The 24,672-nt window shown below is 32.1% G+C and overlaps 1 protein-coding gene across 2 annotated transcripts; it reads left to right on the forward strand.

Moving 5' to 3' along the window:
• Positions 1 to 4,770: 4,770 nt before the first annotated feature.
• On the forward strand, positions 4,771 to 20,640 carry Tbc1d15-17 (TBC1 domain family member 15/17). 2 transcript variants are annotated; one of them, XM_088224358.1, is made up of 9 exons: positions 4,771 to 5,174; positions 7,784 to 7,976; positions 9,351 to 9,779; positions 10,519 to 10,678; positions 12,961 to 13,057; positions 13,562 to 13,978; positions 16,739 to 16,926; positions 17,412 to 17,538; positions 19,776 to 20,640. In XM_088224358.1, the coding sequence occupies exons 1-9, from the start codon at positions 5,148 to 5,150 to the stop codon at positions 20,082 to 20,084; spliced, it is 1,947 nt and encodes a 648-aa protein (XP_088080484.1). In that variant the 5' UTR covers positions 4,771 to 5,147; the 3' UTR covers positions 20,085 to 20,640. The 2 variants fall into 2 exon arrangements, with proteins under 2 accessions (XP_088080484.1, XP_088080485.1); XM_088224359.1 differs by having other exon boundaries at positions 5,042 to 5,179.
• Positions 20,641 to 24,672: the final 4,032 nt, after the last annotated feature.

Here is a 24,672-nt window from a genome sequence, read left to right on the forward strand (position 1 = left end):
TAATAATTTAACAAAATATATGTAAAAATAAACTTAAATATTTTTGAATAATGACACGCATATTTTGACTATTTTTCGTGTTTCATGAAAAAAGTTTTGTAAATATAATTTCGGACAGCATAAGTCTAGTGTTTTATGTACCAGTAGCGGTGATAAGGGAATGATAATGAAATCAATGCAATTTTAAGATTTTTCTGGAAAAAGCATAAACGTCATGATTTTCGTCATGAAGTAGGTACCAGGTCCCTATGTTACGTAAAATGGTACGCTTACTTATGCTGAGTATGCATATTACCAAAAAGCCTTTTCTCTTTTTCTTTTCTCGATGTATAAAATTCTTTTTACGTCCACAGAGCCAGCAGTAAACATCACAAGAACTATCAAACAGAAATGTTTTCCGTGTACCAATAATATTGCCCCCACCGGAATATCGCCATTACGTCCTCTCTTTGTGAAAATGGAAATCACCCTGAATAATATTACACTATGCAGATATTATAATAAGTAAATTCGTATTTTAGTGTTGACCACTGAGTTGCCTTACCAACGGCAAATCATATTTATCAAATATTGTATTACCCTTAAAATATTCAAATAAAAGGATAGCAAATCACGATAAACATGTTTATTGGGTAGAAATATTCATGTGAGAAAAAAATATGCGTACCTGTGTGGATCGGCACTTATTTCATATTTAAATTTATTTCAACAGAGAGGGAAAAAATTTTTGAGAAGGAAATATGGAAGTCTAGGCATTTACAAGGCTTACGACCTGTCATCGGCTGGTTTAAGTGGCCACTTTACACACTGTGTAACATTCACCATTTTGCCCATGTTTGAACATCCACATTTCCTCAACTCTTCCATCTGTTGACTTTTGTGAAGTAAAAGAGCTGAAACCTTTATCACGTGGGTGAGATTCATCCAGCTGAACCAAATCACCTACTAGGCAACGCCTGAAAACAGTTTTCCAATTTTTATACTTCTTCTTTTACCAGGTAGTAATTCGACAATGTTTGATTATGTCCAAATGCTTGCAGACTGGCTGGGTTTCCTCCCTAGGGAGTTGTTCACATTTAAATTTATTTATAAATATATTAATATATTTCCTTCTCAAAAATGTTTTCCCTCTCTGTTGAAATAAATTTAAATATTAACAACTCTTTAGGGAGGAAACCCAGCTAGTCTGCAAGCATTTGGACATAATCAAACATTGTTGACTTATTTCACATATCATGTTTATTTATATTTTCATATTTATTCATATTTTTCGCTTACAAACTATAATTAATAATAAAAATAATGTGACCTTACTGGTGTTTCCCGTGCCGAGGACACTTAACAATATACTTTTTTCAAATTACATTTGAGAATAAACAAAGAAGACTAACTTAAAAAACAAAGATAATTTACAAATTTTCTGACAGTTTTTAGAAACAAGGTATTTACTCGTATGTACATCTATATTATTTAGATTACAAAACACACAATGAAAATAACAAAAACCTAACATAAGCTATACACTTGTGGAGCAGTTGATTCAATATTGGTATGGACGAATGAGACAATCCATTTTACTTCTACCTAGCTCTACTATCCATTTTTTTATAGCCTTTTTAAATATTTTCTCGTTACTAATTGTTTTAATAGACAGTGGAAGTAGGTTATAAATTTTAATTGAATAATACTCAAAATCCCTTTGTCCGAAAGTGGTATTAGTTTGTATTTGTTTAAGTTGTCTATGTGTTGAGGATCTAGTGATTATATTATTTGTATGTGATCTATTGTGGGGGTTTTGTCTTTCATTTGAGTAAGAGTAGTTTTTGAATCTTTAAGTGAGTATTGTTTTAGCGTATAATTGTTTTGGTTTCATAAGTTGTGATTTATGGAATATTTTTCCAGTAGATGTCTGTATCGGGACTCTTGAGTATTATTTTAATGATGAATTTTTGTGCAACAAATACACTATTTAAAACATATTTCCTTAGTTCATATTTATCTACAACTCGTTACCAAAAACCGGAATATTTCCAAAATGTTCGGATAAGAAAGGGTTAAAATAATCATCATCATCAACATCATTCCCTTTCCGCACCTTATGGTGCTTAGGGCACTGCATTTGTAAACAAATCGCAGCGTGTCTTGGTCATTTTTGTTGCATGAATGTAAGATGATCAATCTTACGCTTCAGGTGCCAGTCCAGGGAAATATTGTTGTGTAAAAACGCCTTTTCAAATAAATATTTCATGTCAACCAATTTGGAAATCGAACCCAAGACCTCTTGCATGATAGGCAAATGTACTGACTACTACACCACTATACCGTTAAAATAATAGTTTTTTTTATGTATCCAAAGAAAAAAAAGATCTTCCAATACCAATGTTTTTTTCTCTAGTAAGTGTCTATAATACAATTTTCCTATTATGGTGAAAGCCATATTAAAAGTGAATGTATTTTTTGAACATTTTAGTAAATTCTTTTACTCTTATTTTTTTTTTCGTTCTGTCTATTATATTATTATATGATTTGCTAAAAATACACGGATTTTATTATAAAATTCGGTTGTTTAATGAAAGACATAATGTTCTGTTAAAAATCTGTGAATAAATTATTTTATTAATAAAAATGTAAAAATTACGATAGCATCTATAATAATATTGATGTTGTTTGTAAATACTTCTTTATAAAACTCCATAGTTAATGATTTTGATAAAAATATGTATAAAATTCCTTGGTTAAGTTTTACTTTGTTTAATTTGACAGACGCCAACGAGCGCTTTCGCCTAAGTAGGCATCTTCAGGACTGGTCAACCTTGCATCTATCTATATTATTAAATATGTGGAGGAAAATATTTATTTATAAAAGTTATGCATATTAATTGTTCCATTTATACTTTTTTTCTGTGTATTGCTTTTTGGGTATGCGTAATTTCATATCTTATTTCGACATAATTTTTGAGAAATTAAAGATTATTTTTGTATGTAATAGTATCAAGTGTAGGTAGACTTTTTTTTATGACCAAATATTTTTTTTCTCTAGTTTTAGAATGTTACACCTATGTGATATTGTTCTAATATTCTCGTATTGTGTCTATGCTAACTCCGTTTTTTTCAAGTTTTAGTTTTTCAGCTAAAATTACATCAGTAAGTATTTTTGAATAAATTTTAAGGCTTCAAGTTGAAAAAGTTCAGTTACATTTAATTTTTTAGTTTGTTTGAAGAGTTCTTTAGTTGCTATCATATACTAACTTCAATTTTTTTTCTTGTCTTCGCTGTCTGTTTATGACATTTTGGTTTCCTGTACCCCATAGTAGTTGCATATAACATATTTTAGTTTTTACATAGCTTCATACATACATTAGATTTTTTTTCCGTTTTAGGAAAAAAAATAATTTTAAAAAGACTTCAAAATGTCACCACTTTGTTAGTGAAATTATTGGTATGAATTGCCCATGTCAATCGTATGTCTATTGTTCAACATGTTCAATTTCAATTAGTCGTTCATCGTTTCTGTAAGCACCTATTTTATGTCATTTTTGTATAGATTAAATAAAAACAAGCGGGCAACAGTCAGCTATCGCCGACAGTTACATGCTAGGAAGTTCGGCCCTTCGGAACTCGTTTTATCGGCCCTGCGGGCCTCATAATTTATTTTTTGTTGTTCAGAGTAATCTAAATGTAAGATGAATCTGTCCCTCAGAATAATGCTACCAAAACCACACAATATTTACAGATTTAACATATTAAATATTTGCGCAAAAAGGTCGATTAGTAATTGATTAACATGGAATGGTGAACATACTGTAATTTTAAATAATAACAGTCAGCTAATGTCGACTGTTACATGCTAATGATTTTGTCTCTTTTGGCCTCGTTTAATCAAGTCTTAAAAACGAATTCAGAAATAATTTTTTTATGGTAATAATAAAAACAGTCTCTTGACTCATTTTAAAATTTTGTCATAAAACTAAAATGAGAGGTAAACATGGAAGATAATAATTATTATCACACTGAACGCCGCGTCGATCGTAGATCGCACAGGTACAACATAGGATAGTACCACTAAATCATATATCTGTGGATAGTACGTAATAAATAAAAAAGGTCAACGAATAGTTTGAACTATTAAATTCAAATATTAGACCTCTCGATTTTTATTTGACTATCAGTTCGTACAGTTTACCTAAGTTAACGGGGATTGAATAACTGGGATAGCAATTCGCCCCGTACACGCAGGCGAAGTTTGTTCTGGAAGAAACCATTAAAAAAACTGGACTTTTTAAATTATTTGTGTGCAACAGATACAATAGATAGGCCTGCTCTGACTGAAAGAATAATTAGAGTGATACCCTGAAATTATTACGAGATCGACCGATTTAATTTATTTTCTATTCACCGGAAACCAATATGAGTACCTAGTACCTACATATAAATTACTTCATAAAATTATTCAAGCAGTTAGGTATAAAATTTTCGTATAAAATAATAAGACTATTTTTTAACGTGTTATGTGTTATGCCAATGTTATTTTAAAACCGTGAAAGCAATTTTATTAAAATCATTTTATACCACCCATTATTCAAATTTACAAAATAAAAAAACGTTTAATCTTAAATAACGCTATTTACTGCCACCTACACGCAACTAACCACAGCTTTTACTAAAATTCTATGTTGGGACTGTTTTTATTACCAATAGTTCAAGTTCTTTATCATTCCAATAGATGACCAAAAGTACGTCTATTTACGACTCACCACAATATACAAAAATGTCATTATAATCTGACATATTCATCTGTGAAGGCGGGTAAAACAAGAACTAATAATCATCTGATATTATTCGTAGAATCGTTGTACTTCGAAATCTACACCAGCGATACCTCACTTTGCACAAACGATTTTGTTCCTCAGCCTCAGTTCGCTGTCAATGATTGGACAAATGGCGTGTTTCTGTTTACCAAAAATTTCATCACGCCGTATTTTCAGGAATAAAAGTTGATTTCTTCATATTTGGGATTTTACGCATGTTATTATTTGTTCGTAATACAGTGCATATAGTGTTACACTCCAGTGAAATAAGATTAATGTATTATGCGCTGTTTCAATAGTGAAATACGATTCTTATAATTTATAAACAAATAGTTTACAATGGACGAAGTGCGTGATGGGGGGAGGGTAAAGTATTAATTGTGTATTTATTAATAGCATTTTAGTTCAAGCAACTAGTTAGAAAAATTATCAAGTATTTATCGTTTCGTAATGCATATTCTTGTTATAAACAAAAAACGAATCACCATGCTTACCCAACCTCCGATTACACGAATCGAACTCTTCGTATTTATTTCCATGAACTTTATTAATTATGTGCGATAACATTTCTTTAAACTTCATCATGTCGATATAATATTGTTAACTTTTATCGGCGAAGAGTTGTCATTTTTAAACGTTAATTTTCTCTTAAATACAACATAATTGTATTTTGCTGTCGCGTATTATTTATAAACAAAAGAGAAAAATGTCTGCTTACTAAAAATTACGTCAATAATAATATCTATAATTTATTCACTGTCACTTTGATAGTAAATAATTTTTCATTTAATTTACTTCCGATGTAAATTGTCTCATCTTTCTGCAATATAAACTTTAGGCGGTTATCTAATCTTTCTATAGATATTGTAATAATTTCCCAAAAATAAAATCTCTAATTATGAATTTCAGTGATAATGTTTGTTTTGAGGTTGTGCACCTTTACGATTGATTGAATTGATTGATTGAAAACTCGCACACACTAAATTTTTAAAAATTGAAGTAGAAAATGCAAAGACAAGATTATAATTATATTATGTGGTTTCTGGTTTCATTAGTAGCTTTAAAAAAACTTTTTGCTTTTTCTTAAATATTGCATTCTGAAAATTTGTCACATCAGACCACATGACATGGTTTTTACGTGCCTACAAAAATTACCTACTTATGAATATGATGGGTTACTAAAGATCTTATTCTATGAAATTTACAGTTTCAGTGCTGTAGAACAGCATTTATTCGGTATTTTAATAACTTACTTGTATGATAATTGGTAAAACTATTATGTTATCGGAGTATGGAATGAGCGGAAATCTGACATGGGCTATTGCTTCTCTGTATAAAGACAGCAGAGCATGTGTTAGGGTAAATGGATCATACACATCGTGATTTGGCATTCCTAAAGGAGTCAAACAGGGATGTGTGATGTCACCATGGCTGTTCAACGTATATATCGATAACTGTTTGAAAGAACTGAAAGGTTTAAAAATGGGAACAAAAATGGGTGATTTAACTGTCAATTGTCTTTAGTATGCTGATAATGCCGTGCTTCTTGCTAACAACAAAGAGAACCTGCAATTCTTGGTAACAAAAGTCTACGATGTATGCAAGGAAAGGGATTTGCTAAAGAATGTCGATAAATCGAATGTGATGGTTTTTGAAAGAAATTAAAATATGACTAAATGTGAAAGGAATTTGTGTATGTGGGAAGTATATTTACTGGGGATGGAATTACTGAGAAAGATATTGAAAGGAGGGGGAGTGCCAGAAACAGAGTGAACGGTGCACTTAAATCAACCTTGGCAAATAAACGTTTGCCGCAAAAGGCAAAATTAGCCATTCACAATGGAGCCCTGGTGCCGACCCTGATGTATAAGAGTAAAGTATGGACTTGGAAAAATAATAATGAAAGTATTCTAAATGCTGTCAAAAAGCAATCTCTCTGGCGAATGTGTGGTAAACTATGTATGATAAATGCGTAAATGTCAAGATCCGTCCATTATGTAAGGCTGAGATAAGCATTATTGACAAAATAAAAAAGAAGCTCTGCGTTGGTTTGTAGTTGAGCGAATGGACAGCGAAAGAACAGCGAAAGAACAGCTAAAAAGATTTACAATGCGAATGTTGGTGGATGCGGAAAGAGAGGATGACCGAGAATATATGGCATGACCAAAACTAACAAATACTTGATGATGGACATGTCAAAGGTCGGAATAATCAGCACGCATCCATGTGAAGATGTATGAATGTAGAGAAAGCGAGATCTGTATGCAAAGACAGAGTGGTATGGCATTTTATCCTCTCTCCCTACCCTTACGGTGAAACGGCGTGACGGTTTGTTTGTTTGTTTGTTTGAAGTCTAGAGACTTTTTGATGGGACACAATTTTTTCAGTTAGGCTTATTTTACACACTTACATAATTAGAATAAACTTTTAATAATAACCTTTTAACAATTACTATCAAGTGCTGAGGCGATATTTGTTCAGTTCTTTTTTTTTCATTTTGAGATCTTCCATGTTAATAATAGTTTTCAGGAGATTATTGGACAACCTTGGAATAACAAAATTTAATGCTCGTTCTCCGAAGTCATTTATAATTTGGGGAACAACCAGGGAAGCCTTTTTTTATCTAATATAAGCTTTTGTCAGAAACATGTTACGAGAAATATATATATTTTTTTTAAACCTTGTACACATAATCAAAGCATAAGTATTATAAGTTTCATATCATCAGCACAACTCATTGAATCTATCAAAGGATAAAGGCTTACTTTTTTCTTATTTTAACTAGGTAAAAATGTGTAAATTTGCCTCATCTCTTATTAAACATATTGTAAAACAAATCATTTTTTGTAAAATAAATCAACTTAGTAGTTTCTGTATTTTAAAAGCAGAATTTCATGTCAGTGTACTTATCTACATTCTTATTGTCAGTTTAATAATAGTTTTAAATATTTGTAAATGGATAACTGTTTTTTTAGGAGTTGTTTCTTCAGGAAGGCGTGCTCCTAAAGATAGCCTCAGAAAACCACGTGACAGATGTAAACGCCAGCGGATGTCTCTCTATAGTGCAGTATCCGGAACACAAAATATCCGTGGAATGGCGACCCAATGATTTAATCATGGTAGAGGCAGACGCCCAAGATGCTGATTGGGCTGTTGTTGACTCCATCGGTAATTAATGTTCATTGATTATTGTTGTTTTTTTTCCTGTGGAGTAATGGCTAAAACTCTTGGCTCGCACACGAACAGTTTGGTTATCTTCAACCATATCGTCATAATGAAGGTATGTCACTATAGTTCATAGATATATGTACCGCGGAGTACGCGTCCCCTCAGTGCATATCAATGTACTTACCTCAAAACTCGAAAGTATGGGGTCAGTAGTGTATCTTCGTGATCGCTCAGGAGAAGTCATCTTCAACTATACCGTCATACTATATATGATGTAAAACTTAAAGACAAAGAACTGGATCTTGTTAATACTACTGTATTCTTAGGCATAAAATTCGATTTATAAAACAGACTTAGTTCTGCCGCCTACGCTGTTAAAAAGATTTGACATCTTACTGATGTAGAAACAGCTAGGTTGGTCTATTTCAGTTACTTTCCCACAGCGTTATGTCTTACAGTATACTGTTGTGGAGAAATGCTGTAGCTACTGATTCTGTTTTTGTACTGCAGAAGAGAGCTGTTCGAGCAATTTGCAATATGAATCACTTAGAGATAGCAATTTTTTGAGTTTGGACAAATGTTTGTTGACAAAAGACCGGATTTCACCCCCCAGGGAGTCATTAAGATTAACAAATTTCAACAGGGGTGGAGAACATGTTAGAGAAGGGAAGGGACCCGTCATTGGCTGGCTAAAGTTTCATAAACCCTATAAATGCCTAGACTTCCACATTACTTTCTTTGAAATGTTCTCCATCCCTGTTGTAATTTGTTCAGCTTAGAGATAAGTTTAAAGAAATCAATATTATGAAAACCTGATCTATCAAGGTTCAACCGCTCTGCCAGCTGACTACCTTCGCCCCTTTAGATCACTTAGACCGGGTGGAATGACTATTTTGGGGCTATTAAGGGCAACTTGTAGGCGACTTTATCTTTTGACTTTGCTTGAGAGGGTGGCTTCCCGTTTACGCGGGGAAGCCTGACTGCGGCAGACGCGGGTGACGAACCAGCAAATCGTGGTAACGCGTATGTTACACTAATAATGCTTAAAATTTTCAAATTATCATTTTTTGTTTCCAATTTAACAAACAGATAAAAGCAAATAAATGTTGATTCAAAAACATTTAGAATGTCGCTTGAAATTAAAATACGTGATAGATTTAATAAAAAGCTGTGCCAAAATCAATTAAAAGTATGAAATATTAGTTGGTTCAAAATAACAACATGCACATTGCTTACTGGCCTTGAACGAGTACATATATTGCATGTTAGCATGTACATAGCTTATATATTAGCGTTATAACATGTTATTTTTGCAAGTACTTCATTTAGGGTAAATAAAAATTTAGAAATAATTAATATTAGAATTGTTTTCAGGTCGGAGGTCTCGCACTTTAAGTGGAGGATTAATCAACGATCCACAAATAAACTCTCGAATAATCAAATTCTGCTTAGACGACATTCAAAGCTTCAGACTCACAAGTAAAAATCGCCAGATTACATTGACTAAAAAAATTGGAAATGAGTCTTGCACGTTTTTCTTCCCTTACGCTAACGCCGACACATTTGCCCAGCATTTGAAATCCCACTGTAAGACAGTGAAACACCGATACGACAAAAACACATTTTTGTTGGTTGAACCGAGTGATGAAATGCAAGTCATAAATAAATCATTTAACGAATTAGACCTGTTTCAAGACCACAGCGCTTATGTTGCATGGAATGTAGTAGGCAACATTGTCAGCAATCTTAAACACAGGCCATATGAAACAGCCCTCGAAGCGTTTGCAAAATTTTCAGATATAGGTGAGTTATAAAATCAATACTGGATCCATTTTTTTAATTGATTTCTTAGTTTGTATTAATTTATTCATTGTTTAATGCATATAGGGCTTTTACATACAAGTGATACAAAAACAAAAGACAAAAAATAACACAGGAATATATCAGCAATAAATTAATTTTAGTATGCCTTGATATAAAACTGAAAACTATTCACCTCTGTTTACAGGAAGTATATGAGTCATAGGGTTACAAAACCCACTAGAGGCTTTTTCTACATTTGAGAAAATCACAAAAAACTTTTTGTACAAAATTCGTCCACAGGGGGTTTTGTAACTCTACAACTCAATTATTTTACAATATGCATATCACAATAAACATATAAGTTAGAACGGGTTTTGCAACTCACCTAAATTTTAATATTTCAACGCCATGGAGCGGGATTTGCGACTCTTATGTGATAATCTCTTTTATTTTCAAAATTCATCCAGAGCAGATTTTGTAAATTGATGTACAGTCCGTTCAAATCTTAAATAAACTAAGCTTAACTGTGCGTTACAGAACATTTTCAAATAAGTTGTGCTAGTGTGCCTAAATTTGTGTGTTCACTTGGTTCACCGACAGGCACTAACACATTAAAAGAAGCTTATTAAACATTCGAATGCACTGTACTCTCTCATATACAATGCCTTTTTAAATTTTCTAGGTTCATGTTGAAAACATCAAGTACATATTAATATTTATACTATCTTTTATTTTTTAGTTTATCCCATCCCAGGATATGTTGGTGAACTAGCTCAATCCACACCAAATATTGCATTAAATAATACTGGTGATAATACACATAATAACTCTAATAATACAGATGAATATGAAGTTGTTAATAAAGTCAATGTTCTACCACCTCGGCCAAATATCCCCAGGTATGATTTTCAATCTCCACTTTTAAAACAGAATGCCTTAAGTTTATTAACCGCCCTACCCATACGAACGTACGTGATACGTCTGCGATATTATCGCCCGAACGCAGCAATCCGTATCCCGTACGTCCGGGTACAAAAAAGTATACCCACAACCACAAAGACGTTTGTGATACGTGAAAGTCCTACTCGCCCTACACATACAAATACGTTACACGGAAAGTTTAGTATTTCAACTCATTTTGAGGTCAATTAAAGTTAATGGATGTGTTTGTGTTTTGTTTGTATGAGGAAGGAATCAGTAAAAAGTCGTAATTCACAAGCCTCTTCATATTTAGCAGTTCACCTTAAAAGTGTAATGGAAGAATAGCCCAAGGAAAGGTGTCGGTGTTCATTTTGAACACCAATAATTGCTGGCTACCTCATTTGCATTACATTCAATACAAAATATATTTGAAAAAATATTCAATAGAATATTTTATTTTTTTATATCCGGCTACATCTTATGTTGAGAACCACTTACTTGCAAAGGATATAAAATAGGGTTATAAATAAGTCTATTGTTTAAAAATGTTGTCTTGTACATTTTAAATAAGTATTGTTATTGAGAAATCATATGAAAAAAATCCGATAATTTTTTTGCGATTTTTTAAATAATAACCCAAAAGTTAAGTGGTTAAGAATAGATTGTGAGTAATAAATTTTGTATATCGGCTTAATTAGTAATTATATTTTTCAAATGCGTTTTTGTGTTACGACGTGTAAGACGACTCACCTGTTAGTAAAAATATTTTCTTATAACTTATGTACACAATATAAAGCTGAACTCCATAATATGAGTTGAGTTCTCGTCATAGTGAATTACACTCCACAAATGGTTTGATGTTTAATAAAACTATTATTTTTAACAAGAAGCTAAATTTTATCTAGATACAATCATACATGGTCTGTCCGAAAATTGGATAGAACTGACGCTTCCCTAAAAATCATACTACAAAACCAGTAACTGTTTTTTTATTTTATCTAATAACATCAGCTATAAGTTAACTGATCTTTTTAGTAAGAACAACAAATATTTTTTGATTCGTTTTTTAACCATAGCGATCTGGGATGGGTTCGATGTTCATTCATTAATAACTTCTAAAAAATTGCGACGAACCCCACGCCTTTTCAGTTACTCGCAAACTGCAATAAAAATCATTGTGCTCCAACTAATTCTGTAATAGGGAACTGCATAAATCTGTTGATTCCTTTGAGGCGGGCGCTTAGTACTGAATTCAAAAGTCTACGCATGGGCAAATTATTGAGATCTGTGGAAGCTCTGCGGAAGCTGTTCTAAAAAACTAATGCATTTTTATTTTTCATATATTGACTGTTTTATAACAAATTTAGCACTTAAATAGGTTGACAGGGTGGTATTTTAATATTAAACTTTGAAATATAACTCTTTTATGCTGAAATTATGGCATAAAATCGCTTATTAGTTTATTTAAAAATAATTAATTCAAATTATTGTGTAGGTAAAATATGTGCCTCCTACCAAGTGACGCTTTCTAATCGAAAACCTCCTACCCGAAGAACACAAATAAATTGTACCTTATTTTTTATCATTAAACTTCATTAATTAATATTGATGTTCTTGTAGTTATTTCGTGACAAAATCTCCATAGTTAATGAATGATTTTGATAAAAAGTATTGATTAAATTCCTTGGTTAAGTTTTACTGTGTTTTGTTAAAATATAGCAATTTACCAGTTTTAAAGATGCCTACTCGAGTAAAAGCACCCGTTGATAAAATAAAATAAAGGAATATAATTGATGTTCAAATATGGGCAGAATGGTGAATGTAACACAGTGTGTAATGTGGCCGCTTAAACCAGCCAATGACAGGTCATAAGCCCTGTAGATGCCTAGACTTCTATATTACCTTCTCTAAAATGTTCGTCATCTCTGTTGTAATATGTTGATGTTTTTTTATCAAAATTATTCCTAATCTAAATTTATGCGGAGTATAGTGAAAACTAATTTGTAAATTTTACTATTAATTTGTTTCTACTACAGTGAAATCCTGTTTTGCTATATTTAAGTTGCCAATATTTACCGTTACATTCATAAATATGTAATTAAGTGTGCTTTTTTTTGTTATTATAGACTTAACACATTACATTATTTTGATTAAAGCATTTGTAATTCTTTTGACGAAGTGAAACATTTCATTTGTATTTGTAGCTTTAAATGCGAATTACGAACAATAGAAACACCCTTAATATATATTTATTCTATAGGGGGTCTCCATTAAACGATAGTCAATGGGAGTCTTTGCAAGATCCGGAGGGAAGAATACATGAAATAGAAGCTGTTAAACATGTTATTTTCAGAGGGGTAAGACTTTGTTTCGTAAATAATTCACACAGTAAAAATTAAAGAACTGTTTGCCAAAAACTCATATTTAATATTAATATTTTCTTTTACAATTAGTTATGTACATTTTTGATAAAAATATTTGTAGAGTGAATATGAATTAAGCTCCATTACAAACATTAATTTTGATGTAATTCAATATTATGATGGTTTCTCATTTTGTACTTATTTTTATACTTGAGCAAATGTACGTGACTTGAGAACATGCATGTTAATAATATTATTTCTACAATTTAAAAATCGGGCTCGTAAAATATTTTTTAACTTTAAAAATTATTTGGAAACTTACTTCAAAATGTATTATTTTAAAAATTGGAAAACAAACTTCCTCTCTAAACACGAGCATTTTGCTCCATTAGAAATAGCAACGTTGTGCGAAAGTATATAGATATTAATAATGTTTTTTTTAAATGTATGTTCAGAAAATATTTACAGTTAAATATGTAAGTACATTTTCTATTTCAGGGAGTCCAACCGACACTTCGGCACGAAGTCTGGAAATATCTATTAAATTATTATCCATGGAACATGACACATGTCGAGCGCATAATACTTAAGAAAAAAAAAGAACACGAGTACTATACAATGAAACAACAGTGGAAGTCAATTACTCCTGCTCAGGAATCCCGTTTCACAGATTTCCATGAGAGAAAAAGTCTTGTCGATAAAGATGTTAATCGCACCGATCGGACCATACCCTACTTTGCCGGAGAAAACAACCCTAACCTCACAACTCTGTTTGATATATTGATGACATACGTTATGTATAATTTCGATTTAGGATATGTCCAAGGCATGAGTGACTTGCTCTCGCCAATCTTATATTTAATGGATAATGAAGAAGATGCCTTTTGGTGTTTTGTAGGATTTATGGATAAAGTTGTAAGTAATATTTATTTTTAACTTGTATAAAACATTAAAATTTTGTAAAACTTCTTGGTAAAAGTATTGGATAAAAATTCTGATGATTGACACTTTCCATTTGTTTTGATAGACCGATTAACAGTTTTCATCGCTCTTGCGACATCGTCAGACTTTTTTGGTTTTTAGTATATACGTAGTGCAGACAGGAAGATCTTTTAAAACTAGAATCACTGAAAAATAAAAATCCTAGAAAAACAATAAAGATAATTCTCATTTTGCCAATCATTTTATTAAAACCTAACATTATTTTATTATTAACTCAGAAAATGATAAAATACTACATACTACTACTACTACTACTACTACCATCACGCCATTTCCCCGTAGGGGTAGGCAGAGAGAATGGACCGCCACACACGTCTATCCTGGCATACACTCCTAGCCTCTTCCACATTCATACATCTTGTCATACATGCCCTTCGGTTCTGTCTGCTTTTGACATGACCAGACTTAAGATTTTGGTTTATCTGATCATGCCACGTCTTCCTTGGTCGTCCTCGTCTAACGTTGCCGTTCATTTTTGCCATATATACTTGTTTTACCATTCTCTCGTCGTCCATTCGTTCTACGTGACCAAACCATCTCAGAGACCCTTTCTTAATCTTATCAATTATACTTGTCTCAGATTTACACTCTCGCCTGATTTCATCATTCGTAACCCTGTCATACATTGATTTCCCACACATTCGTCTAAGAGATCGCATTTCAACCGCGTTCACTCGGCTTTCATCCTTCCTCTGCCAGTTCCATGTTTCACTTCCATACATAAGTGTTGGGACTAAAACTCCGTTGTGCACTGCCAGTTTAGCTTCGATTGACATATTTTTATTAGAAATTACTGTGCTTAGTTCTCCGTTCATTTTGTTGCCCGCATTCACTCTTCTTTCAACATCTTTTTCTACTCTTCCATCTCTTGAAAACATGCTTCCCAGATACACAAATTCTTCTACTTGCTCGAGACATTCGTTGTTTGCATTTATTATGCAGTCAGTAACCTCACTATCCCTTTCAAATACCATCACTTTTGACTTACTTTCGTTCATCGCCAATTCACTCTCCAGGCATACATCATACATTCTAGAGACTATTTGCTACATAATTGCCTAAAAAGTAAGAAATTTTCAATTAATCAATTAAACAAAAAAATCATGCAGGCATTTTGAATGATCGGTCGATGAGAATCCAAAAATAAAATGTGATTTATCTCAAGCCTGGGTGCTCTGTGCTGAAATTTACCACCATAATTCGGCCTCCTGGCCTATTTTGCAAAAATATGTTTTTAAACTAAATGCGTAGGGCCTTGTACACATTCTGGCTAAAGGATTTTAATGAACAGCAGTTTATAGTTCAAATCCTTTTGCTAGAATTTGTATAAAACCAGAGCAATTAGCTTAAAACACATTTGCTGAACCTTTGTCCTGAACACGGTCGATATGTCTATACAGTAAAACCCCCTTTTTATGTTTTTCAAGGGAGCAAGAAAAAAAGTGTAAAACTGAGGAAAACGCTCAAGTGAGAAAATGAAAAATGTATGGAAAAAATAGGAATAACGTAAAAATATAATTGATTTGCTACACTACACTTCCAGAAAATTTTGTAAAAACGGCGATGAGTGGAAATTGACAATTTTTTTTTACGTATTTTCAATGATTTTACTAAAAATATTTTTATATTTTTTCAAACAATATTATGTAATCCGTTTTTTTATTTTACTTGAAAACAGCATGTTAAAACTATGTTATGTGTAAATCAAATAAAACTAAAATAGAATTTTGAATTTGCATAAAATAACATAAAATAATTTTTCCCCTAAATGATGGGAAATTTTATTTATACGGTGTCACTTTTTTTTTCTATGGAATCACTAAAAACAACTGTCATATAGATCGCGGCAGTATTGTTACCACTTTTATGTCAACTTTTTAAACTAGCCTTTTTATAACTTTAAATTTATTTTATTTATTTATTAATTACATTATGCATACATTTGTTAAGGACAGAGACACAGTTTATAGCGACACAATCAGGAACGACCCATATCTGTGAACTTGCTCCGACTCGCTAGAAAATCCGTGTTGAGTCGGGGTAAATATTTATATTGTTTTGTTTTAAACATTGCAATTTAATGGTATTAAAACTTTATTGTTTCTAAACGTTTGTAACTGCATATCATGGTTTGTACAAATCAATGTGATGTGTTTGTTCAAATGAAAACTAATACTAACCCTAAAAGAAGATACTTAAACAAAAAGGTCAATTACACTGCACCTGCTTTGAATTTAGGTCAATACAATAATTTATTCATTATTAGTTGTTTACCTGTTTTTATTCTTCATTCGCGTGGCACACTCGGTGGCGCGCGGGCCGCGGCATCATTATTACGACATAATTTTGGCTTTTTTGACACAACAAATCAATTCCGAAATTTTTTAAGCGTAAAACCTGAGCGATGAAAAATGTAAAAAACATTAATTGGAGGAATATTTGTATGAGAATGTATGAAGAAAAATGGGTCCTGAACATTTCGGTGTAAAAAGCGGGAAAATGTAAAATTGAGGAACGTAAAAAGGAGGTTTTACTGTTTGTTCAAAACACTACCAACAATGAGATATAAAATTAATTTGTTCAATAAATAATCTACTTCGTGGTCATCCAAACACCAGCGGGGACCATTTCAGAAAAACCTGTTATAATGTTTGTATGTATTTTTATTTACAGCAACATAACTTTGAGATTGACCAAGCGGGTATGAAGTACCAGTTACAGAGCCTTCACCAATTACTAACCTTCACAAATCCAGATTTAGCCAACTACCTCAGTCAGCATGATTCCGGAAACATGTACTTCTGCTTCCGATGGTTGCTGGTGCTCTTCAAGAGAGAGTTTACACTTTCGGATATCATGAGGTAAAGGAAATATTTATTTATTTATTTAACTTTTTGTACATAATGTTGTTTGTACATTGGCGGGCTTATTGCCAAATGGCAATTTCTTCCAACCAACCAATAAAATAAAAGTTTTATTTTTATAATTCAAGTTACAGAACAGAATACAGTGGAGGACAGAAAGTATTGTGATTTAAAATCATTAAAAACAGCTTTTTACATATTTCTGATAATCATTATAGCCACCGCAACCGGTTGAATGCTGATCTGCCGTAGAGTGATCACTTCTATGATGATTGTTTAAGCTTTTAATAAAATACTTTATCAACAATATTTTTAATGTGTCCAAATATTTGTAGACAAGGCTACTTAAAAATTCTATTGGCTCATTTAAAATACTTTATTTGAGTTTACTAACTTTAAAAAAAAAACCCAATTTATTATTTAATCTTTTAACGGTATTTTATACATTAGATTATTTGTACATAATTTATAATACCTTTCAGACTTTGGGAAGTTTTATGGACAGGCCTACCTTGTTCTAATTTCCACCTTCTTATATCGATCGCTATTCTTGACACGGAGCAGGATATCCTAATGGGACGTGAATATGGATTTACAGAAATTTTAAAGGTAACTAATCCTAATTCAACAGTTTTTACTTAGTGAAATGTTCAGCATACATATTCAAAAAAATATTTTATAACAATTAAATATTCCTTGCCAGTTATTTAAATACACTCCCAACAATCGGGTTGCGGTCCCGTGGCTCGTGTTGCGGATACAACATAATGAAAAGTGGAAGCGTGCATTACAAAGAATACTAAATATATCAATTATTACATAAACATTCTGGAGAACAGGCTTAGTTGTATATAAATCTATGCAATGTCTATAATTTACATATTACAACAGAGATGGAGAACATTTTTGAGAAGGAAATATGGAAGTCTAGGCGTTTACAGAACCTGTCATTGGCTGGTTTAAGTGGCCGCTTTACACACTATAATGATTACCATTCGACCTATGCTTGCACATCCATATTTCTTCAATTCTTACATCTGTTATTATTTAGAAATAAATAGTAGAAAATATGATAATTGTATGTAAGTCAATTATTCTAATAAATACGGATTTTTTAAAACCGCTCCACAAACAACTAAACATTTATTAATGCTTACAAAAAAACAATATTTGTATAAAAAAACACTCACCACTACACAATGCTAAAACAAAAATATAATATGAAAAATGTTTACAATGTCCTGCACTTAGCAAAATTTTATTAGGTACCTACATAAATTCAATACAGATAGAACATGAAAATGTTTGCCACTTTGTTATACAGTTACGTGAATAACCAGGGAAAACATTATTGTTTGGTATGAATGCGCCAGAATTTTAAATTAATTTGCTATTTTTTTATTTTTTCGATTTCTTAATTTCGTGATCCGAATGAGTGATTTCTAAAATCTGGATTTTGTATGAGTATTATTATTATTATGGATAACTTATATAGCACCATTTTCGTAATATAATACCTCAAGGGCACTTTACATAGTGATTCTATAGATAAATACATTTAATTGGAGCTTTTAAATTTGTAATTTAATTAAAACAATTTATTTTGTTGTCACATGCTAGAGAACAAGTGGGTTTTAATTTTTTTCCGAAACATCACTTCACTTTCACAGCCTCGCACCTCTGCTGGGAGAGCATTCCATTGCATAGGGCCTGCGACCGCAAATGCGCGTTCACTAAATTTAGTGCGCTGTTTGCGTAGAGGTATAATTACTTTTCCTCTCGCCGTAGACGTAGCTGATCTAAGCGTGAAACGCCTGTCAGCTAGTTCATCTGGAATGCATAGTTCCTTTAGATATTCCGGAGCAGAGTTGTGCAGTGATTTATACATAAGCCAACAGAGTTTGTATTTGACCCCCTGTGGAAAACGTAGCCAGTGTAATTCCCGAAGTAATGGAGTGATATGACTGAACTTAGAGATTCCGAAAATAAGTCTCGCAGCATTCAATACAGATTGTAGATTGAGTAATGTATGTAATTTAGTATGAGTATGAGAAATTTCGGCAAATCACATCCTTTATGCTTGCCATGAAATTTAGTTTGGATCGTGGCGTACATTCAATTCAATTCATTTATTTTTAATATAACATATACATTACAAACATATATTCAATACGTACATATTATAAATAAGAAAAAAAAATACACGAAAGATACTCATGTCAAAGTAGTAGGAGAATCCTGCTCCGGAAAACCCCTTCGGATACATGGAACAGATCAATATCCAAAGCGATGTTGTTCAGCATAGCGGTAGCCCTTCCAACAGGCATAACCATAGAGGCATGTTGGTCCTGAATATCGGAATATGAAACAATCTATGCTGACGCTGTCTTCGGTAATTATCAGGAACATACAAACCAATGCTCATCATAATCTCAGAATTATCGATCATACCGCGCAACAATCGATAAAAATGTGTAGTCAAATACACATTCCTTCTAGTCTCTAAACTGTTGTAGCCAAGCATACCCTGGAAAAACTCGGTCGGGTAAAGCCAAGGATAATACCCGCTCTCTCTCATGCATATGTTAGAGACTCAGAGGGTTAAAAAGAAAATATCGTACAAGAGAATCTCTGTAGTGGTTAAGACGCTTGACTGAAAACACATTTATTAATAATAACTTCTCTTTCGTATTATGTGTTTTTTTTTGTTGAAAGTTCTTCTCTTGTACATTTATTTTTCATATATAAAATATCAAAATTAATTAGTTTAAAATTCCACACATAGATGCATATATTATTTTTGTTGTTAGATATAAGATATTAATATTTATTTTACTTATTTTCAGCATGTGAATGATCTCTCGATGCAAATAGAGCTTAAATATGTATTGAGCAAGGCGGAAGGAATTTATCATCAAGTAATCGCTTCATCACAGCTTACGGATCCCATAAAAAATATTTTGGGTATAGAGCCATTAAATGTAGCCAATTCAGATAGTGAAGATGAAGACATATTAGTATCCGGCAATGCTGAGAATAATCTATCTAATGGCAAGAAGGATGAAGAGAAAGCATCATTCACCAATGGTATTTCATTGCAAGCGGACAAAGAAGAAGTAGCGTACCAAAATTCAATTGACTTTAATTATTTGTAGCCTGTTACTTGTCCATATTATGCAATGAAGGTTTAAAATTATATTAATGGTTAAAAGGGTAAACGACTGAGATACGCCATAAAATTAATTTTGAAAGATAGTCAATTAAAAAAAATCCACATAACACTTAGTCGCATTGTCATCCAAAAATTTATTTCCACATAAACATTTCTTAAGTTTTGGGAATAGCCGGAAGCCGCTGAGGGCTTATATCAGGTGAACATGGGAATATTCAATCAATTCGAACCCAGCTTGTTAATAGCAGCAGTTGACACTAACACCTTATGTACTGAAGCATTGCTCTGATGAAAGCACCGGATAGCATCTTGCAGTAGTCAGCAGCCTGTTGTTACTAAACCATTGGAGGTTTCAACTTGTTGCTCGGTACTTTACAGTGGGCCTATTAGGCTACATGATGCATACACATCATCTCGACTGGTCAACTCAAAGCAGGTCAAGGTTATCAATCAACCCTCGTAAGGCCAATTTTTTGTCATATAAATCTGCTGATTTTATGAACTTCTTGCTAGATGGCTTCTGATGTAAATGCCAAAAATTACATCCGATATCCATGAGTGTCAGCTCATACGACGCAGCTTAAAATTCTGAAAAAAAATATGTTTATACATATATATAAATAAACATATATACTCATAAGCAAAATGGCAGCTATTTGCAAAAGTCATATTTTGAGATTGTATAAAACTTTTGAATATTTATCAACACTATGCAAATTTTTAAAAACTGTAAATAATCATAAGTAAAAAAGTAAAATGTCAATTGTTTCTAAGCGTCATATCTATACTGTTTTTGCTTATGAATCTCTAGATACTTTTATATTGCTTAGCGATACTACGTTTCTTTTGAAAACTTAAACATTACGTTGTTTTATATACCGAAATATATTTTTTACTGCTTTTTGCTTTATATAAAATGTTTCGAAACTGCTTACCTCATATTTAATTCATTTTTTGTTTTTTTATCGAAAAGCTGCCTTCTTGCTTATGAGAGTAGTAAAGAGACGCATCAGTCACTAAGCCCTTTTACCATTGATATTTATTGTTTTAAGGTTTATGTAAGTATTTTAATTTATAAAGAAACTATCGATTCAAGTCACAATAGTAAGCACTCAATTTTTCAATGCAAGTTTAAACTAATACATATTGTGATAGACTGTATCTACATATTCTTTAGGATGGAAATATATTATATGTACACACGGTCCATTAGTAGCGTGCAGAAAGATCGAATTTAAAATGTTCAAGAGATTCTGCGGGGCTTAACTTTTTTTACTGACGTAAATTAACATATTACACATAGCTGTCATTGCACACATACTTAAGCTAACCTGGCAATACGTGGTGGAAAAAATATATTGTTATTTTCTTGGAAAGAGGTGGAAATGAAATAAGATAAATTAACCTTTAATTATTTCGCTTTTTGTAAATCCCTAAACTTGCAGCCAGTTTTACAAATGTCGTATGCGTTACCAAAACTATTTGTCATTCTTTTATTTGAAACAGAATACATAGTTATTTATCGTCGTATATTCTGGACCCCGGGATGAAGTTTGAGCTATGGATTTCCTCTTGGACGATATTTCTTCCCTTGTTTTCTCAGATGACTTAACCCGAGTCCGGTTAACGGTTTGAGGTTGTCAAGATATCATCTTTATTTGTCTGACAATGAGCCGAAAGTAAGACGAGATATTCTGAATCAGGTAGAAGAGTTTGTGTATCTGGGAATTATATTTACTATGGATGGAAAGATATTGAAAGAAGGGCAACTTGGTTCCCATTTTATAATATTGAGTTATTCACAACTCATTGAAAATGACCCCCAACATTGAAAACATTGAAATATTCGGGTAAATCATAAGAACGCAAATATTTCTTTATTAAATTTTAAATAATAATTATTTAACCCATTGCAACACAAAGCCAGCGAATCGCCGGCCATGGTCAATTTGTCACCGACTCACAAAGCCGGCGAATCACTGGTTTGTCTTTGAAGTGATTTTTTACATTAAAACTGAACGACAATCACTTTATTCATAAAAATGACATAAATAAGTATATTTCGGTTACTGATTTCATAATAAAATGCAATAATCACAATTTATTTCACATTATTTATTACAAAATATTTTAGTCTTAATGTTATTGGAGTAAAAAAATGTGTCAAAATTAAATAGTGTGTTGTATGAACAAATTATGTCATCTTCATTAGTGGTGCAATCGGTTAATAAAATCAATAAAATAAATGTTTGTCACAGGAGGCAAAATTAGCAGTTCACAATCGAGTTCTGGTGCCTACCCTTACAAATGGGAGTAAAGTTGGAATTAGGAAAAATAAAAGTAGGCTGCATACTGTCAAACTGCGATCTCTTAGGTGAATTTGTGGTAAAACTATTTACAATCCATAAATGTCGAGATCCGTGCATTACGTAAGACTGAGATAAGCATTATCGACAAAATTAAGAAAAGAGTGATGTATCGATTTAGACATGTAGCGCAAACAGTAAAAGAACGACTAAAAGGATTTACGCTGCGAATGTTGATGGATGTATAAAACGAGAAATTCATGGTATGATCAAATTAAACAAATCCTTTAAAGTGGACATGTCAAAAGTCGGAATAATCATCATGTGTAAAAGATGTATGAATATAGAGGAAGCGAGGTTTGTATGCAAAGATAGAGACGAGGCTACCTTCGTCCTCTTTAATTCCTTGTTTAAATTCACTATTCGACTTATGAGGGTAGGTAGTCATCACCCGATGAACTTGATCCACTAAACTTCTGGCACGGTTGAATAACGCCTCTGCGAGGTCCAATTCCAGTTCTGCCCAAGTTGTAAGATTTAATGATAAAGTCATCTCCTATTCCAATCAAAATAACTTGAGAGGGTTGAAAGAGTTGTTTTTATCTCTTTAATATCGCGTCCGCTCTCTGACTATCATAGCTGAAAACTTATGCACATAATGATAAAATTACTTATTGTAAACATTATCCTGTGGGCTAGTGCTAGGATGATTATTTTGTCACTTTTAATGTCGAAATTACTCAAATCTTAACACAGCATTTATTATTCTGCATTCCATCATTTATTGCCTAGGTGTTAGGTAAATATACTTATTTTCTCAACCAGCGCCGAATCTAGCGCCCCATCGCTCACTGAAAGGGGATAGGAATATACATATTTGTAAATGAATACGAGTATGTTATTCTCACCTGCCTTGTAAGCGAGTGTCTGGTTCTTTGCGCCAATAGAACCTGTCGTAGGTTCGGCTCTGTTCTCAACTCTCAAGACTGCTATGCCCTGCAATAGTTAAATAAATTAAGCTAAGTAGTGACATTACAAGCCTATTTATAAATTTTGCCCTCGATATAAATGGTGCCGTAGTCTATTCAAGAGATGCCTTAAAACTTTGTGCCAAGAACCATTGTAACATTTCTGTCATTATTTTACAAAATATGCCTGTTGGAAATCCCAAAAGAAGTGCATTTTTAATACCGTGAAAATTGAAAGTAGTACCAACGTAATCTTTTTAAAAAAAATAATATTTTTCCTTTACTTCTGATAGTTTTACTCTATAGAATCCGTAACTAAAAACATGCAAGATTTTGAATCAAATTATTACTGTTCTAAACATAATTTTACGTACCATAGGTTATAAGAATTTGTCTAGTTATTTAGTTCCGACAAAGTTTTTTTCAAAGTTAATTTTAATTCAAATAAGCAATAAAAAGTTAATATATAGTTGTAAAAATAATTAGTTGGCAGCTAGTTTATAATATTATAGTCATATAATATTGTAATTATGTTTTGTTTTTATATTGGCCGAATCTATTTGTATAATTTATCGTATAAAGTGTATTATAAAATGTTATTGTTTAAATGTGTAATAATTATGCAGCACCATAGATTTACAAAATTACAATTTCATAGATTGCATTGCATAAGAGTGATCGAGAGCAATCTCGTCCTATTAAATCTTTTTCTATACTTTGCTAACCCTCGAGACTTGGAATTCTAACTTTTCACTCTCAAAAACTCACTCTAAATCTATAAAATAATAATTTCTGTATATGGTATTAATCAAACTTGTGGGTTTATTTTAATTGATACATTGTAAGAAATATATTGACCATGGAGTTTTTATCAAATTCTGAAAAGATTCATCTGAATTAAATTGCTTGTAAGCTTGTTCACTTTTTTCATCAATTTTCAAATGTTACAATATCATACTTATTCTGTGAAAATACATAAAAGAATTCAGTTAACTTAAAGGGGTTGGTGTTAGAAATGTGTTTCTTTTCACTTTGTAGTGTCCGACCTATAGAAATATATGTTATGATGGCCTGTATTTTAATATTATCAGAATTTCTGTCATTATATCTATATAACAGATTCAAGATCCGCTAATAGAAATGACATTAACTTCCTAAAGTCTAATGTATTACGATGGTATGTGTTTTTCATGACATATTATTTATAAAATATCTAATAATTACTCTAATGTTAATTATCTCAACACTGGCATCTCGATCCAGTCTGCTTTCACAGAATACCAACGATATGTACCGA

The sequence above is a fragment of the Micrasema longulum genome, unplaced genomic scaffold (genome assembly GCF_059751315.1).
Source record: "Micrasema longulum isolate JH-2025_06_02 unplaced genomic scaffold, ASM5975131v1 h1tg000280l, whole genome shotgun sequence".
In the NCBI taxonomy this organism is placed as follows: Eukaryota; Metazoa; Arthropoda; class Insecta; order Trichoptera; family Brachycentridae; genus Micrasema; species Micrasema longulum.

Excerpts from the sequence above, each read along its gene's own strand:
- Tbc1d15-17 (XM_088224358.1), top strand. The coding sequence starts at position 5,148 with ATGGACGAAGTGCGTGATGGGGGGAGG. Across the intron at positions 10,679-12,960 it reads CCTCGGCCAAATATCCCCAG|GGGGTCTCCATTAAACGATA; the intron begins GTATGATTTTCA and ends TTTATTCTATAG. Across the intron at positions 13,979-16,738 it reads TAGGATTTATGGATAAAGTT|CAACATAACTTTGAGATTGA; the intron begins GTAAGTAATATT and ends TTTTATTTACAG.